The sequence below is a fragment of the Benincasa hispida genome, chromosome 3 (genome assembly GCF_009727055.1).
Source record: "Benincasa hispida cultivar B227 chromosome 3, ASM972705v1, whole genome shotgun sequence".
Taxonomy (NCBI): domain Eukaryota; kingdom Viridiplantae; phylum Streptophyta; class Magnoliopsida; order Cucurbitales; family Cucurbitaceae; genus Benincasa; species Benincasa hispida.
The window spans coordinates 45,123,488-45,140,221 of record NC_052351.1 but is presented as its reverse complement, the minus strand read 5'-3'; the positions used below and the strand labels follow the sequence as shown (position 1 = coordinate 45,140,221).

The 16,734-nt window shown below is 34.6% G+C and overlaps 3 protein-coding genes across 4 annotated transcripts in view; 2 read left to right on the top strand and 1 right to left on the bottom strand.

Annotated features, from left to right (window-relative positions):
* Window positions 1-2,223: 2,223 nt before the first annotated feature.
* On the bottom strand, window positions 2,224-4,233 carry LOC120072517 (signal recognition particle 19 kDa protein-like; the record flags this gene model as incomplete). Its single annotated transcript, XM_039024895.1, has 3 exons — window positions 2,224-2,351; window positions 3,848-3,947; window positions 4,114-4,233. Coding segments are annotated over 3 exons (348 nt in total), but the record flags the coding sequence as incomplete, so codon positions are not given.
* A 661-nt stretch (window positions 4,234-4,894) lies between these two features.
* LOC120072773 (proteasome assembly chaperone 4) lies at window positions 4,895-7,992 on the top strand. Its single transcript, XM_039025256.1, has 6 exons — window positions 4,895-5,050; window positions 5,568-5,741; window positions 5,865-5,933; window positions 6,588-6,663; window positions 6,755-6,819; window positions 7,528-7,992. The coding sequence occupies exons 2-6, from the start codon at window positions 5,577-5,579 to the stop codon at window positions 7,606-7,608; spliced, it is 456 nt and encodes a 151-aa protein (XP_038881184.1). The 5' UTR covers window positions 4,895-5,050; window positions 5,568-5,576; the 3' UTR covers window positions 7,609-7,992.
* Window positions 7,993-9,880: 1,888 nt separating this feature from the next.
* Window positions 9,881-16,734, top strand: part of LOC120073774 (probable sugar phosphate/phosphate translocator At3g17430) — an 11,080-nt gene continuing 4,226 nt past the window's right edge. Inside the window, exons 1-10 of one of the 2 annotated variants that reach the window (XM_039026610.1) lie at window positions 9,881-10,317; window positions 10,627-10,944; window positions 11,168-11,275; window positions 11,632-11,663; window positions 11,769-11,819; window positions 12,061-12,122; window positions 12,212-12,473; window positions 12,663-12,928; window positions 13,015-13,109; window positions 14,447-14,583. In XM_039026610.1, the coding sequence (XP_038882538.1) occupies window positions 10,861-10,944; window positions 11,168-11,275; window positions 11,632-11,663; window positions 11,769-11,819; window positions 12,061-12,122; window positions 12,212-12,473; window positions 12,663-12,928; window positions 13,015-13,109; window positions 14,447-14,479 (993 nt within the window). In that variant the 5' untranslated portion in view covers window positions 9,881-10,317; window positions 10,627-10,860 and the 3' untranslated portion in view covers window positions 14,480-14,583. Of the gene's footprint in view, window positions 10,318-10,626; window positions 10,945-11,167; window positions 11,276-11,631; window positions 11,664-11,768; window positions 11,820-12,060; window positions 12,123-12,211; window positions 12,474-12,662; window positions 12,929-13,014; window positions 13,110-14,446; window positions 14,584-16,734 lie in introns of those variants that run through there. The other variant, XM_039026609.1, reaches the window with a different exon arrangement.

Genomic DNA, 16,734 nt, shown 5'->3' with positions numbered 1-16,734 from the left:
GTATGCTCAATCAAATTATGTCTGAAAATTACGTCGTATCGTTATTATTGTTATCATTATTATTATTGTTTCAGAGGAAAAATTATGAATTTTAATTTATGCTCATTACAATTGATTCATCAATAAAATTTCATTACAATTATACTAATTTTCATTACAGTTTGATAGATGTGACACAAGTTCGATTCTTCTATTCTATATAAAATTAAATAAATAAAACCAAAATCCAATTTACAAGTAAATTACACAAATATCCTGTTGATTCAAAATCTACCATTAATTTAAAAAGAAAAATACTAAAATACTTAGGTAGCTTGTACCAATCATGCAAGCTCTTTTAACTTCCCTTTCAATAATTTTTTTAGAAAATACATTTTTGGTCCTACATCTTTTAATCCAGTTTTTATTTAATTTAAAATATCATACTTTTAGTTCTTAAAATTTGAATTTGATCTCAATTTAATTTTTAAATTTTAAAATATTAACATTTTTATCTTTAAAATTTGAATTTTATTTCAATTTGTATGTAAAATATAAAAAATCCTAATATGTTGATTCAACTTATGTAACTATAACATCCACGTAGTTCCACAACTAATGTGTCGATTCAACTTCCGTGACTACAACATCCACCTAGCTCCACACTCAAATTATTTCATGAACAATCAAATATTTATTCAATAAAATGATCGTCATAAGAACATTGGGTGGACAAAATTATTATAAACACTTTAGCTATTATTAAAAGAAAAATAATCAAGAGTACCAACTTTTGTATATCCCAAGAAATTGTTCAATTAAAACAATATATTTCTAAAATCATAATAAAAACAACATTTTGAAGACAATACACATCGAGGTGAAGAATAAGTTGATGATGATGCAGACCATGCTGCTTTGTCATCGTAAAGATGATAGTTATTTAAAACTTATTTAATTTAAATAGACAAAAACCTTTGAACTCGGATGAATAAATTATTAGATTATTTGTTCACTTTAACTTTTTAGTACAACTAAAGATAAAGGAGATTTAAATCATCATCTCATGGTTACTAACACTCGCTATTCTTTCCATTTTGATTAAACAATTTTCAAGTAGACAAAATAAAGGTAAATAACAACTATGGCCATTTAAAAATACAATATGTAATCTATATGCTTTAAATTGACCATTTTTAAGATTCATTGAAAGTATAAAGACGATAGTTGGACATTTAAAAATACAAGGTACGAGGACTAAAAAGATATCCATGAACTTGGTATAAAGTTAGATTATCAGGCCCTAACTCTCAACTGTAGTCATAAAAATGTAACCTCAAAACACCCATGAGAAATTCAAATTGAGAAAAGAATGCATCTATGCACCAGGAACAACAACACCTAGTGTTGAACAATTCGATGATGAAAAGCTTCGCCTTTTTAAAACCTATGATTTACAAAGTTCTGAAGCAAATAACCTGTAACGAGTTTCAAGTCTGTTAATAAGATTATAAGAAAAAGTCTCAAAATTTTCATACTTCCAGATTCTGACCCTGGCAACAAATTAGTCAGAATTTTCCACGTTTTTCAATCCCCAGACCTGTTAATGATGTTCGATAGGTTATTTCACTTCCAATTTTAAAAGGTTTAAGCAAGAGGGTGGATCATTCAACTTAATTCTCATCCACCATCCTTTCATCCTATCAGCAACTTTATCTCAGTAAAACTCCATGGTCCACTGTTTTAAAAAATGCTTCAAAACACTACACTTTAATAAGGACTTCAAAATCAAATAGGAGTTAGGTTAAGATACTATTTTAGTCCATGTCCTTTGCCCAAAGGGATATTCATGCAATAATCGAGGAATTCCTCCTCTATCCACCTTTCAGAGAGAGCGTCATTTTTTGTGGTTTGTTGGGGTGTATGCTATGTTGTGGGATATTTGGGAGAAGAGGAACAATAGAGCGTTTAGAGGTATGGATAGGAACCCTCGTGAGCTTTGGTCCTTAGTGAGGTTTTATATGTCGCTTTGGGCATCGATATCAAAATTTTTTTGACACTATTCTCTAGAGAGAGTATTTTTGTGAGCTTGTTTTTGTATGCCCTTGTATTTCATTTATTCTAAACAAAAGTTGTTGATTCTATTAAAAACGAAAAATAAAAATAAAAAACAAAATTGTTCAAAATAAACGAAACCGCTTACCTGGTCGATAACAATTTGGTTATTGCAATTACATAATGCAACTATTTCTTCCTTCTACCACCCTTGCCTTTTGAAGGTCCTGCAGTTGATGATGATGCAGGCTCCTGCTTCTTTGTCCTCCCAGGATGTCTAGGAACAAGTTCGGCTATACGAAGCATCAGTTGTTTTCCTGCAATATAGCCAGATCCGTCATATGTTAAATTTGTAATTATTTCCACTTATAATAAGAACTCGGAAGGGGAAGAAGACACTATTTTTGGGTCTCCAAAAAATGTAATACTTCTGTGAACTTCCAACTTCATGGTTAATAGATTCAAACTTTCGATTTTGTGTCTAATAGGATTTTAATTTGTTTGACGTTTTTTTTTTCTAAATCAAAAGATCTATATAATATAAAATTAAAATTTATTTATTTTGATGGAATAAACCACTTTTATTGAGGGGAAAAAAAGAATATAAGGCGTAAAAAAAACCAAATCCACAAAAGAGAGACCCTCTAAATAAAAGGGGTCAATCAAGCAAAGTAGCACCATATAAAATAGTTACAAAAAAAATTTCGAAGTTGAAGACGAAATAGATACATGAAACCTAATAAGAACCCAATATTAGAAATTGAATTTTATTTCTAATGTGACTCAAAAAATTTAATGGTGCATCTAATAGGTTTTAGAATTTTGAAAATGTGTAATAGGTAAATGATCTAGTAGACATAAGATTGAAAAATTTAGGGATTATTTAGACCCAAGATTAAAAATTGAAAGTCCTATTATACATGAATTAAAAGACTACTAGATACAAAATTGAAAGTTTAAGAACCTATTAAACATTCTTTAGAGTTAAAGGAACGGATAGACACAAGTCTAAAAGTTTATTGATCAAACTCGTAAATTAACAAAACTTTTACAAAAACAGATATTTTTTTAGAAGGTTGGACAAACTGTTGCATCTGTCAGAAAGATACAATCATCCTAACTACTTGAACGGGTGCAATAGCATGGATTAGTTGTTTGGTTAATCAAGCAGAATAGTTTAAGATATAGTTTTAGAGAATCCCACATCCACAAAGCATCACTATAAAGCCAGATGATTTGATCTGCTGAAAGGTAGTATGGAAAGGCTCAAAATAAAAGGAGCAATGTAGTAAAAAAAAAAAAAGGTGGGAATTTATTTCATTCCTGAAGAGAGCTGCTTTATTACCAATTTGGATCTGAAATGAGCTTCAAACAGAATTCTCAATTTGATTGTATGCTCCTACAAGACGCAAGGGTGTTCCATTCCAACTGGAGGTCACGTTCTCCTTTTCATAAATGGGATGAATCTTGAGAGAGACTATCTAGAAGCAATAGTTATCTTTACTTAATAAGTAAGCATATATTTGATTAAGAGTTTATTATAACTAACTTTGCTAATGAAAAATAGACAACTACGTCAACATTAATGGGTAGAAGGATTCAGAGAGCTTCTCTCCTTTTTGGCTAGTCTAATAAATCTATTTGATGTAAGAATAATACAGTTAAATTTATTTCATGCATCAAAAACTCAATAACCTTTATGCTTTGACCATTACACTATGGGATAGTACACTATTATCCTGAACTTCAGTTATAAATAGAAGTCTTCTTCCAAGGAATGAAAAGGGTCCAAAGAGACAAGCAGAAGCCTTACTGGAAGTAATAGCTGGATTAGACAGAGTTCCATCCTCCTTCTTCAGCAGAACCCGCACCCTCCCTCTTTGAATGAAATCACGAGGATAAGCTTTATAAATCTGCGGGAATGCTGTTAATATTAACACATTCTATCAATTATCATAGGTTCATATAAACTCAATGTAGTGCAGGTAACTTCAATGCAAACAGGCAGCGGGGAGAACAAAAATTAATATGAAAGGAAAGATCTTTATCAATGACAGTGACAGATCATTGCTAGACAACCTCAATAGCAAAAGGCAGTACGAGATGGCTGCAGCAATCCCCAATCTCAACACACGTAGGATTCTCACGTGCTTTGCTGACACCTATACGTCTTCCTTCGACAATTGTCTTCTTTGAATTAATAAAATATTATAAATTTAATATATATCAAATATGTCAAAACAACATTTAATTTATTAATTATAACAAAGAGAGAAAACCGACATACCTTTAGAACCTACCTTTTAGCGGGGAAACGACAAAAGCTCGTGCTAATAACTTGGTGTGAATTTGCGAGAAAAAACGAGGTACAACGAGAACACAAATATTAATAAATATATAAACAAATAAAATAAAATAATGTTAAATAAATAAAATAATAAAAAATAGGAAATTTCTTAAAAAATCTTCACTTTCTCCAAAATTGGAGTTTCAACCAATGCATATATCTTTACAAAAATCCATGAATTACCACTTATTTATAGGAAATTTTGGCAAATAGTAAGTGACACATTAGAACATTATGCATAGATGGTTGAATGACACGTAGTTAATACATGTGATAAAATGATACTTGACATTGGACACTAACGAACATCTATTATTATTATATAATATTTATAATAAAATAGATATTTTTGAAAGTTCAATGACCAACTAAAACCACAAATAGAATTTTAACTTATTTACTAATATGCTAATATAAATTGACACGGAAGTATGATGAACGACTCCGAGATTTTGGGTTCGATTCCCCGCTCACACTTTCATTACAATAACTTAAAAAAAAAAAAAAAAAAAAAAAAAGAGTATGATGAACTATCGATCTTAATATTCACTAACAAGCCAACTGCTCCGGATTCTCATCACACAGCCTCACCGTCGCTCCTTTCCTGGCAACGACGCCAATCGTTCGGCGTTCGGTTGGAGTTGGTGTTGGGGTTTGGAGAAGAATAAGGTAAGTCTTCTTCTTTTTGTTTGTGGGTTTTTGTGATTTTGGGATTTCATGTTTGTGGAGAAAATCGAAGCAAAAGAATGAAGAAAGAGAAGAACGACTGTTGATTTGCAGGAAAAATTGAAAAATAGAAATAGAAAATGACCTACGAGGTTCTAGAGAGCGAGAAAGGGAGAGTTGCGATTCGGGTCGGGTTTCCACACAATCTCACCCAATAAAAATTGTTTGAGTCTGGGGTTGGATTTGCATCTATAACATTGCAATGTGCTGGAATTTTCCTATCCTTGAATCTTGATTAGAAACTTTGAAAAATCCACTTGAACTTGTATGTTTGCGTCTGATGCTCATAACGAAGTGCATGTTTCAGATGATGATTAATTAGTTTTTTTTGCTGCTAATATTAGTTTATCTGTTGTTTTTATAAGACTAGGTGATAACTTTTGTGGGCAATTTTTCTTCAAAAAGTGATATACGATTAATATTGTAGTATTTAAGTTAGTTTATCTGTTTCTTTGTTTAGGTTGTTAAAATGTTATATCAAGGTCAAATCTCAAAAGAAGAACAGCCAGTTTCTAGTCCATCAATTAGCAATAACGATGACAACCTTGATGGTGGTGGTGTTCAGGTTACTTGCTTTAGTGAAGCCATAAATGATGTCCCCATCCATTTTCAGATAATATGTCTATCCAAACAGGTCTTTCCATGGCTTTCCTAAACCTTCCTTTGTTAGAATCAGTGTGTTAAATATTTCAACTCTTAGTTTCTTGATGTTCTTTTCTGTCTGATTTGTTTGTTTGTTTTTACTTTTAATGTGTAGATATATGTATGGATTGGTTGCAATTCTGCAAAAATTGGAAATCTGTATGCAGCTGCCCCCACACGGCCTGTAAGTTAAGCTCTTCTTCACTCCTTTTTCGGAAGAAAGAAACATTGATTGACTGTTTCTCCTGGAAGCACTGTAAAGTTTATCTAGTGAATCTAATTGGCTAAACATGCTTTCTATCATTCCAAAAACCTCGTTTTGTTACTTTTATGTATTTTTTGCTCCACCTTCGGTGTTTTAAAAAAAAGCCCTCTCGGGGGTGCACCTAGGTGCTAGGCGCAGGTCTTGTGCCCACTTTGAAAAGGTGAGGCTCAGAAAATAAGGTGTGTGGTTGTGAAGCCCCAAAGCTCCAAGCCTTGGGCCTTTGGGGCCTTCTCATTTTCTTTAAAAAATAGTAAGAATTATGGTTTTTCCTTCTTTATTAACTAAAAAAAATCAAATTTACTTCTAAATGCAAAATTCCTTGTGTTTAGGGTTTTTTCCTTCATATTTCCACTTCAACTATGTTTTCTCTTCTTTATGTAGTATTTTTATATATAGTGCACGTATTTTTTTGTGCTCTGTGCTTAAGCTCCAAAAGAATGTTGCACTTTATCGTGCCTTGAACTTTAAAAAACACTGTACCTTCCTCATCTTTTCCTCTGCCAATTCTTCAATATTATCTGTGCATAATCCTGGCCACATGGTCATTAATATTTTGCAACTGAATTTCTGCAGAACAATACGGTGAGTGTTACTTCCATCCTTGGAGGTTCATCTGATAATACAGGATCTAGCATGGCTCGTCGATTAGGTAATATGTGAATCTAGTTTTGACCTCTGAATACTTAAGATGTCATGTCCTATTTTAACCCTACTGATACGCTTGTTGCCTGTTTCCCCAGTGTTAAAATCCGGTCTAAATATCATCTTGGCTAGCAATATTCCGAAAAACAGCCCCATGATCGAGGTTCAATGGGCCCTCCTTTTTTCCCTGTTTTTTTTTTCCTAACAGACAAATTATGCGTGAGATGATTGATCTATGAAAGAACCATGCCAGGAATATTTTGTGTGCATTTGATAACCATTCTAACTTTTTTTTAACAGAATGTTGTCTTTGTTAACTACTTTATAAAAACATATAGAATGTTGGCTTTGTTAACTACTTTATAAAAATGCTTTAAAAATGCAAGTCAATTTTGACCGACTGAAAAAAATAGTTTCCTAAAACTTGAGCTTTGTTTTTTGGTTAAAGTTTTCAAGAAGTAAAGGTGAAACATAAAACAAAGGAATGGTTTGAGGAAATTAGTATAGTTTTTATAAACGAGAAAATTAAGGTCCTATCGATAATAATTTCGTTTTTTGTTTTATATTTTGAAATTTTACTAGTTTTCTTCCAATTTTCTTACTATCGATTTCACCTTTCCTAAAAAAACATTTGAATTATTTCTTAGTTAAACTCCAAAAACAAAAAACAAGCTTTTAAAAAAAACTTATATTGGTTTTAAGATAGATAACAAAACAAAAAAATTATAGGTGACCAAAATGTTTAATGGCTTAAATGCTAAACAAACAAGAAATCATAAACTAAATAGTTATCAAATAGGGTCTAAATCATTATATCACACTTTCAAGTTTTAGATTCCTACTTAGCTTTTGTTTTTGTTGATCATTTTAGGTAGCTGCTGAGAAGATATTAGTTCAAAAGCTGGTCACTCTAGGGTACATTAGGCCTAAATCAGAAGGGCCATCTAGATAATTGATGCTCATGATTAGTCTTCTTTGCAAGAGCCAATGAGTCATTTGTTACTCTGGTTATGGTGGTAGCTGCTTTCTTATTTGCAACCTTGTGACTGAAACTTCAGGCTTGAATCTAGGCTAGGACTTTGGAGGAGGATATCCGAATCAAGGTACTCGATGGGGTTCTATTTTACTTTATCTGGCTTGGATGTTTTTTAAGGACATTACTCATTTTTCGTTATAATATTGGATAAATTGATTGCCAAATACAATATGAAGGTGTATAAATATGTTGTAATTTGTTTAATTTTCCATTGGAAGAAGTATTTCTAGAATGAGCTACATTAAGGCGCGAAAAAAAAAAAAAAATGATATTTGACTCGTAAGTTGATCTCTTTGCATATGGATGTATGTTATATTCTTCGTTAATTTTTTTTTTATGCCTTTGGATTGTTTCGTTTCTTAATAAAAAATGTGATTACTAGGAGAATGCATATGGATGCATATTGTTTATTGCTTCTCTATTATTTTTTTTGTTTGGTCGTCCATTTTCATTAGTTTTCTTTGTTTTCAGGAATGAAATTAATATTATTTGACTCATTTTTATTGGCCTTCCCTCAGATTTTGTAAACTATATATTGATCATAACTTTACTTTATTGTTCTTGAGTTGAATTCGGATTTTGGAATGAAAATTGAATAATTATGATATTTTGTCTAATTTATATAACATTTTTGTCATAGAAAGACACTATTGATTTAGTACTTGGATTTATCTAGTGGTACTACTACAAAATATTTACTTGAGCTAGAGCAAGTTCTTTGGAGAGATGGAGAGAGATCGAGCTTTGAGAAATAAGTAAATGTTGATGAGGATTTTCACACTTTTTTTTTGGGTTAAAATTAATGGAAAAAATCGCCCCTCGTATTTAAAGTTTAAACTTAGGTCATTTTTGCTATTTGATGTTTTGTTAATCTAAGAAGAAATACAAAGTGGAAAAATGGAGGACTAATTAATTTAAAATTGAGGGTAAGTTGAATATTTCACATCTCAAAAAGGTAAAATAACATTTTTAAAAAAATTTTCTTTTTATTATTTTTTTAAAAGAGGTCACATTCATGTACATTCAACAAAATGTTCATTTCCATCCATTAAATGAGCATAGATGACCACGACATCACATTATGGCCACTAACAAACTCGCTAAACGATACCCTTTCAGTTGTATCACGGATATAGGAATTGGACAACACCATGGGAACATCCTCACACTGATCACCATCGAGCATTGTTGCATTGTTTACTTCGCTCTCATGACGAGCATTTAAAGATTGTCTATCATGTACGTAACGATCAAAAGACACGATTATATTGTGCAAAGAATCAATCACCATGAACGATTATAACAATCATCCTCTACATGACTACCCAATGATAAATAATGAAAGGTTTCTTAGCGTCTCATTGTACATGTCTAAAAGTTTTAGATTTCAGTTATAGATTACTCGTTATAAACAAGATTGAAGTATTAACAATTTCATTTGGATTGATTTTTATTTCATTTTCAATTCTATATGATTCTTAATAAACAAATGGAGTCTAAATGTATAATTTAACCTATAAACATATCTTGAATAAAAATTGTTGGGGTTTTTGTATGGATGTCGCAAATTTTGGATGAAGAATGATATTTGTCCTAGTTTTTGAAAATGATGTTTTTTTCTCCCATTTTTACCATTTGTTGATTTCAAATGTGAGTGAAATTACCAAAATGAACTTGCACATGTGGAAAAACTTATCTCACTCTCGCTCTCTCTTCTTTTTCTTACTCACAAATCACTTTCCTCTCTACCTCTCTCTCATTCTTGGTCTCTTCCTTTTCTCACTCACAGATCACTCTCCTCTCTCACAACGGGAATTGATGTGTAGTTTCATCAAAGTTGGTCGCACGAGAGAAGAAGAAGAAGAGAGAAAAAAAGATTTTTACTCGTTGGAGGAGGAGGAGAAGAAGAAAAGAGGGAAAAAAAAGAAGAAGAAAAGAGGGAAAAAAAAGAAGAAGAAAAAGGAGTTTCATTGAAATGGGTATGCAGGAGAAGTTGTGGTCGCATAAAAAAAGAAGAAGAAAAGAGTAAAAGAGAGAGAAAGAAGTCCGAATGAAAGGCAAATCTTGTAACTTCATTCCTGCGTAACATTAGTAGAATGTCCATTAATATTATTATTTTAAAAGAAGTGAGGCATTTTGACCTTTAAAAGAGATCAGCGGTGAAATTCTTTCAAAATTTTAATTTCATTCATTGATTTGAGGTCTGTCTTTATTCCAAATACTCATTTGTTGAAAGTCAGAATCACATGTGGATAATATTTGAAAGGTCCATTTTGGCAAAAAAGGAAGAAGAAAAGATGAAAAAGAAACCCCTTAAAGAAGCGTCACCTCCCGTGAAAGGGAGTTGGAAGCGTAACAGCGACTGTATTCTGTTCTGTTCTGTTCTGTATCTTCGAAATCTAGAAGCCATTAATGCACTCTTCACACCGTACGGATCCACCAGTTCTTCACACCAGACGCCATTAACTCTTTGTCACTTCTCTCATTTCTGTTCTTCCATCTCTACACTAAACCCATTTCTCTTCAACCCTCCATTTTCCCATCTGCGTCGCCTTCTTTCTCACCGCCAAGTTGGGTCTATTTCTTCCTTCAGATTCCCGCCTACGCCTCGATCCTTCGGTTTTGGTAAGTCCCTTTTCTTCCGCCTTTCGTTTTTCATCGCATTCTGCTGTGTGGAGCATTTTCTTGGCGTCCTGCGTGCTGTAATTGAATTTCTGTCACTTATTTTTGCGGCATTCTTTCAGATCTATTCGAATTTGGGTTTTGTTTTTGTTTCCCAATTGAATCACTTTTGCATCACATATGAGTTATGACCCGACTCTGGTTCTTGTACACGATTCGTTCTTAAGTGCCTTTTCGATGGTTACATTTGTAACGTATCTGGGGTTTGCTTGTTGGGAGAGATAAATTAGTTATTCTTTTCTTTGACTCCAGGCTTTGTTTTCTGGTGCTGTCCTGCATGGATGTACGTATACAGTACAGTATGCAATGTACTTGTCGGTTTAACCAATAAACGCTATCGTATAGCCTAGAAGATGACATTCGACTGCAGGGTTTAGATTAGAAGATGCCTCTATCTTCAGATCATAGACAGGGGTGGTGAAAAAGTTAGTTTTGAAGCCGGAACTCACCTGTTAGAGTAGCCAGCGAAAGTTTTTATTGCTCAAAATGATCAACAGACCGCTTGTTCTGACTTACCTGTATCTTTTCATCTACATTTTGCTATCATCTGGAGTTATTTTGTACAACAAGGTATTTTGACATCCTTTTTAATTTTATTGATCAGATTTGAATTTTATTCCTGTTTTCATTATCTCGTTTCTGTTAGTGGTACGAGTAGTAATCATTAATTTAACTATTTCACAATCTGAATCTAAGGTGTGACCATGCTCACTGCTTAATTTTTGGCTTTCTGCTACTATATTAGTTAATTCTCATGTGATGCTTATGTCTATTTGCTCTTCTAATATTGCAGTGGGTGCTCTCCCCAAAATACTTCAATTTTCCTTTGCCTATTACACTTACAATGATTCATATGGGGTTTTCTGGTGCTGTTGCATTCTTTCTTGTTCGTGTGTTCAAGGTATGATTTGACCTGAACTCGATATGAGTTTTTGGGACGTCAATTTACTTCTTGTTCTTTGTCAAATTTGATTCACTTGGTAAAGAGATGGCTGTTAAGTTGGTGTTAGTAACTGTGATTGTTGTCCTCCTTTGAGGTATCCTCTTTTTTAGCATACATGCAGAAAAAAAGGATTAGAAAGTTCTACAATTTTCACAGTCTGCGACGAAGTAATCGTTACCAGCAGGCAAAAATGATTCAATCTAAAGATCTTGTGTGTTGTGGATACCTCTCTTCATTCATTTTCTCTCGCTCAGTTAATCTACTTTTCCAAATTTGGGTAGCTAGAGTAATTAATGTTGATTCCAAATCTGCAGGTTGTATCTCCAGTCAAAATGACTTTTGAAATGTAAGTGCTCTGAGAAATGAAAAGCTGAGGTATAATTGGTTTTTGCAGACTTTTTTATGTGCAATATTTATCTGTTTTTAATGTGTAATGTCTTTCTTTGGACAGATATGCAACTTGTGTCATCCCAATCAGTGCATTTTTTGCATCAAGTCTTTGGTAAGTAAGGTTGTAAAATTAGTCCTCTTGTAATAGTACTCGAAAGAGTTCTCATTTAGGAGGGATGGACGTTTATCTAATACTTTGGTTTCATGAATTATAATGTTCTAACTGGCTTTAATAGATAAAGGTGTTAAAAAAATGTAATGGCTTTCATGCTATTTGTACGATTGTCTGAGGGTGAGTGCACTGTGCGTCATGTTCACAATGGTTTCAGTATTACTAACTATCGATATTTCAGGTTTGGTAACACTGCCTACTTACACATATCTGTGGCCTTCATTCAGATGCTTAAGGCTTTAAGTATGGAGGCTTAACTTCATCCTTTTCTTACTTCCAGAATGAATCTCCTTAGAAATGCAAATTAATCAGATTTAAGTTTGATTTTTCAGTGCCAGTAGCCACATTTTTAATGGCTGTTGTGTGTGGTACCGACAAGTTAAGGTGTGACGTTTTCTTCAACATGTTGCTGGTCAGTGTTGGGGTTGTCATTTCCTCATATGGCGAGATCCATTTTAATGTAGTAGGCACAGTTTACCAGGTCACGGGTATCTTTGCAGAAGCTCTCAGGCTGGTCTTGACGCAGGTCCTTCTACAGAAGAAGGGCTTAACTCTAAATCCTATCACCAGCTTATATTACATTGCTCCATGCAGGTATAGTGTAGTTTTATGCTTCTTGACAGGAAGTAGTCATGTCATTGTCAATAGATTCTTAAGATTTTGTTTTGATGAAGTAGTAATAATATTTCATTGGAAAACAACGTAAAGGTGACAAAAGCTAGATTATAGTTTAATGGTGGTCAATTGAGTTAGCTGCTCACCTTTTGTGTTTGATACATGCAGTTTTGTTTTCCTATTTGTTCCTTGGTACTTGTTGGAGAAGCCACAAATGCAAGTTACTCAAATTCAGTTCAACTTCTGGATCTTTTTTTCAAATGCGCTGTGTGCCTTGGCGTTAAACTTCTCTATTTTCTTAGTAATTGGAAGAACCGGAGCTGTTACTATTCGAGTTGCTGGTGTTCTCAAGGACTGGATACTAATAGCTCTCTCAACTGTTATATTTCCTGAATCTACGATAACAGGGTTGAATATCATTGGCTATGCAATTGGTAATACTTTCTAGGGGAGGAACTTTCCTATTATGACCTCCTAACTTAATGCGATCTTCAATTTACCAATCCTTCTCTCGATGCAGCATTATGTGGCGTCCTCATGTATAATTACATAAAGGTCAAGGATGTTCGTGCATCTCAAGTGTCTTCTGAAAGCATTCCAGACAGAATTGTAAAGGTTGGGGCCTCAGTTACTCATATCTCATGACAGTTTTAATAATTTATCTCAAGGCAGTTTTAATAATTTGAAGTAGTTCGTCTCCACTTGATGCGATGTCTCATAGGTTTTATGTGGTAGTAAAAGTGACAGTCTTTTTAGGTGGGAAACAATTAGTTAGAAAATAACTTGGGAGAAATGGGGAGGTAAGATCAACCATCGAAGAAATTTGATAAGGCCCCTCGCATCTTCCCCAACTCTAAGTACAGCAAAAATCCTATGATTTCTTTCCATTCAAAATTCCCAAATTATAACCACAACAGCTGGCTCCCACTAGATTCTGGCTTTTCATTTGAAGGGGTATCCTCCCTATACAGTCGAGTATATTTCTACCTTTAGAACTCGAGGGCTCAGAGGTACAACCTATAGAATATATCTTATTCAAGTAATGTGCCATTCCCCTTTCCGTACTGAGCTCAAGGAAAGTCGTTTAAACCTTATGCCAGCGACATGGTAGTTTAAACCTTATACAGTCAAGTATTTCCTTTGTTATGTGGCCAAGTAATACAAATTGGGGTAATCAAAGCCATCTGTTTTGTCCTGCAGTTTAAATTGGTATTGAGTTAACCTGGTGATACTTGTAGTGATAAGTGATAACTTACAGCAGTAGCCCTGAAAAAGATCCATCGTTCTTGAAATTTCATTGAAAGATGCTAATAAAGCTTTGTAGATTTGTCAAGACCATTAATTAAATGCTTTTTGCCCTTTTACGTTTCCTTTTGTACCATTCCGATGGAGAAGAACCTGGTGGTATAATATTCTGTTTCCTATATACAACAAAGTTGTGACTTGTTTTTCCACCTTTATATATATATATATTGAATGAGATACTTCTATATTTTTAAACTGATAAAAATAAAAGAAGAAAGGAGAAAACACACTAATTTACATAGAAAAACCCTAGGTCAGGGAGAAAAAAACCACGATCAAATCTTATTATTTTGTTACACTGAAATACAGAAAGACTCCTCAAATAAATAGATAGACAGGAAGTCCTAGGCCCATAAGAGAATTACAAATAAACCCCTAGGGCAAACCAACCATTTTTCGACACTCCCCCTGAAGTTGGGGTGTAAATGTCGATCAGATCCAACTTGCTGACACAGTAATCAAAACTCCGTCTTAACAATCCCTTTGTTAGGACATCTGCAATCTGCTGATTTGAAGGGATGTAGGGAATACATATGCTTCCATTGTCCAGTTTTTTTTTAACGAAATATCTGTCAATCTCGACGTGTTTGGTTCTATCGTGCTGGACCGAATTGTTGGCAATACTTATTGTTGCTTTATTGTCGCAGGACAATTTCATTGGAAGCTCACTGTCTTGTTGAAGATCTGTTAATACTTTCTTCAACCAGATCTCTTCACATATCCCCAAACTCATGGCCCTGTACTCGGCTTCTGCACTACTCCTGGCGACCACTCCCTATTTCTTACTTCTCCAAGTAACCAGATTGCCCCAGACAAATGTGCAATATTCAGACACAGACTTTCTATCAACAACAGATCTAGCCCAGTTCGAATCTGTATATGCTTCTATACCACGTTTACTAGACTTCTTGAATAGAAGACCTTTACCAGGAGTGCTCTTTAAATACCGTAGGATGCGTTCAACGGCTGTCATATGTTCCTCATAGGGAGCTTGCATGAATTGACTAACAACACTCACAGCATATGATATATCAGGTCTTGTGTGAGATAAATATATCAACTTCCTGACTACTCGCTGATATCTCTCTTTGCTAACGAGAGCTCCATTACTAACATTACTCAGTTTGGCATTATACTCTGCAGGGGTGTCTACAGGTTTATACCTAATCATTCCTGTTTCTTTGAGGAGATCTAGAGTATACTTTCGTTGTGAGACAGAGATACCCTCTTTCGATCGAGCCACCTCCATCCCAAGGAAGTATCGCAATTTTCCTAGATCTTTATTTTCAAATTCTTCAGCCATCTTTGTTTTAAGTCTCATAATTTCATCAGTATCATCACCAGTCAGAACAATGTCATCTACATACACAATAGGTACTGAGGTTTTTCCTGAACTCGACCTTTTTGTAAACAACGTGTGGTCTGAGTGCCCCTGTTCATACCCCTGAGCTTTAACAAACGTGGTGAATCTGTCAAACCAGGCTCTTGGCAACTGTTTCAACCCATACAGTGACTTCTTCAATCTACAAACCCGATGGTTAAACTGGTGTTCGAAGCAGGTGGAGGGCTCATATAGACTTCTTCGAGTTCTCCATTAAGAAACGCATTCTTCACATCCAATTGGTGCAAAGGCCAATCTTTATTAACAGCAACAGATAACAGTACCCGGATCGTATTGAGCTTGGCCACATGAGAGAATGTCTCAGATTGATCAATACCAAAGGTCTGGTTAAAGCCTTTAGCTACCAGTCTCGCCTTGTATCTGTCAATTGAGCCATTAAATTTATACTTGACAGTAAAAAACCATTTACATCCAATCGTTTTGTGCCCCTCAAGAAGAGCAACCTGTTCCCATGTTCCATTTTTCTCTAGAGCTCTCATTTCTTCCATAACCGCAGCCTTCCACTCAGGAGTTTCCATTGCAACTCGTATATTACTTGGAACCATTATCATATCTAGACTGGAGTAAGAGCCTTGAACTCAGAAGATAGGTTACTATATGTCTGTCATGTAACTATGCATAGGGAACTTTGTACATGACCTAATCCCTTTTCTCAAGGCAATTGGAAGATCAAGAGACGCATCACGGTTTTCCTCTTCTTCACGTTTCTTACTGCAGCTAGCCATTTGATCTATGGATCTTTCGTTAGGACTTCCCACACAATCATCTTCCCTTCCATTATTCTCGTTTGCTAGAGTTATTTCTTCAGTGTTATCTTCTCCATCAGTTTCTCCATCCTCCTCAATTCCCTCTATTTTCTCATCATTTGCATCAATTTCCTCTATTTTCTCATCATTTACATCAATCTCTATATTTCTGTCCACTCTACAATTATTAGTCTCAACACAATCATTAGTATCACAAATAGGAATATTCATACCTGGAACTGAGACCGAGTCAGACTCATGAACTGGAGCCGGAGAAGTGACAGGTGGCACTGTTTCCTTCCTGAGATTCTTCCTGTAGTATGTTATCCAAGGGGCTTGATTAGTGAGAAGAACAGGATTAGGAAGAATAGGGCTAGGATGTTCAGGTTCAGCCAACACCTCTAGGGGAATGGAGTACGTGGACCAGTTAGCCTCTTCACTAGGACGCTCCCCCTGAAGAGGACTAACGGGGAAAAACGGTTGATCCTCGAGAAAGGTGACATCCATAGACACAAAGCACTTCCGAGACGAGGGATGATAACACTTGTACCCACTTTGATAGAGAGGATACCCAACAAAGACACATTTCTGAGCACGAGGAGTGAATTTTATACGATTGGGACTGTGGGTATGGACGAAGACAACATATCCAAACATCCGCAGAGGTACGTCAGGAATTAACCGGGTGTTGGGATACAATTCTTTGAAACAGTCAAGAGGAGTATGGAAGGATAAGACATGGGAAGGCATGCGGTTGATAAGGTGGGCTGCAGCGAGGATAGCATCG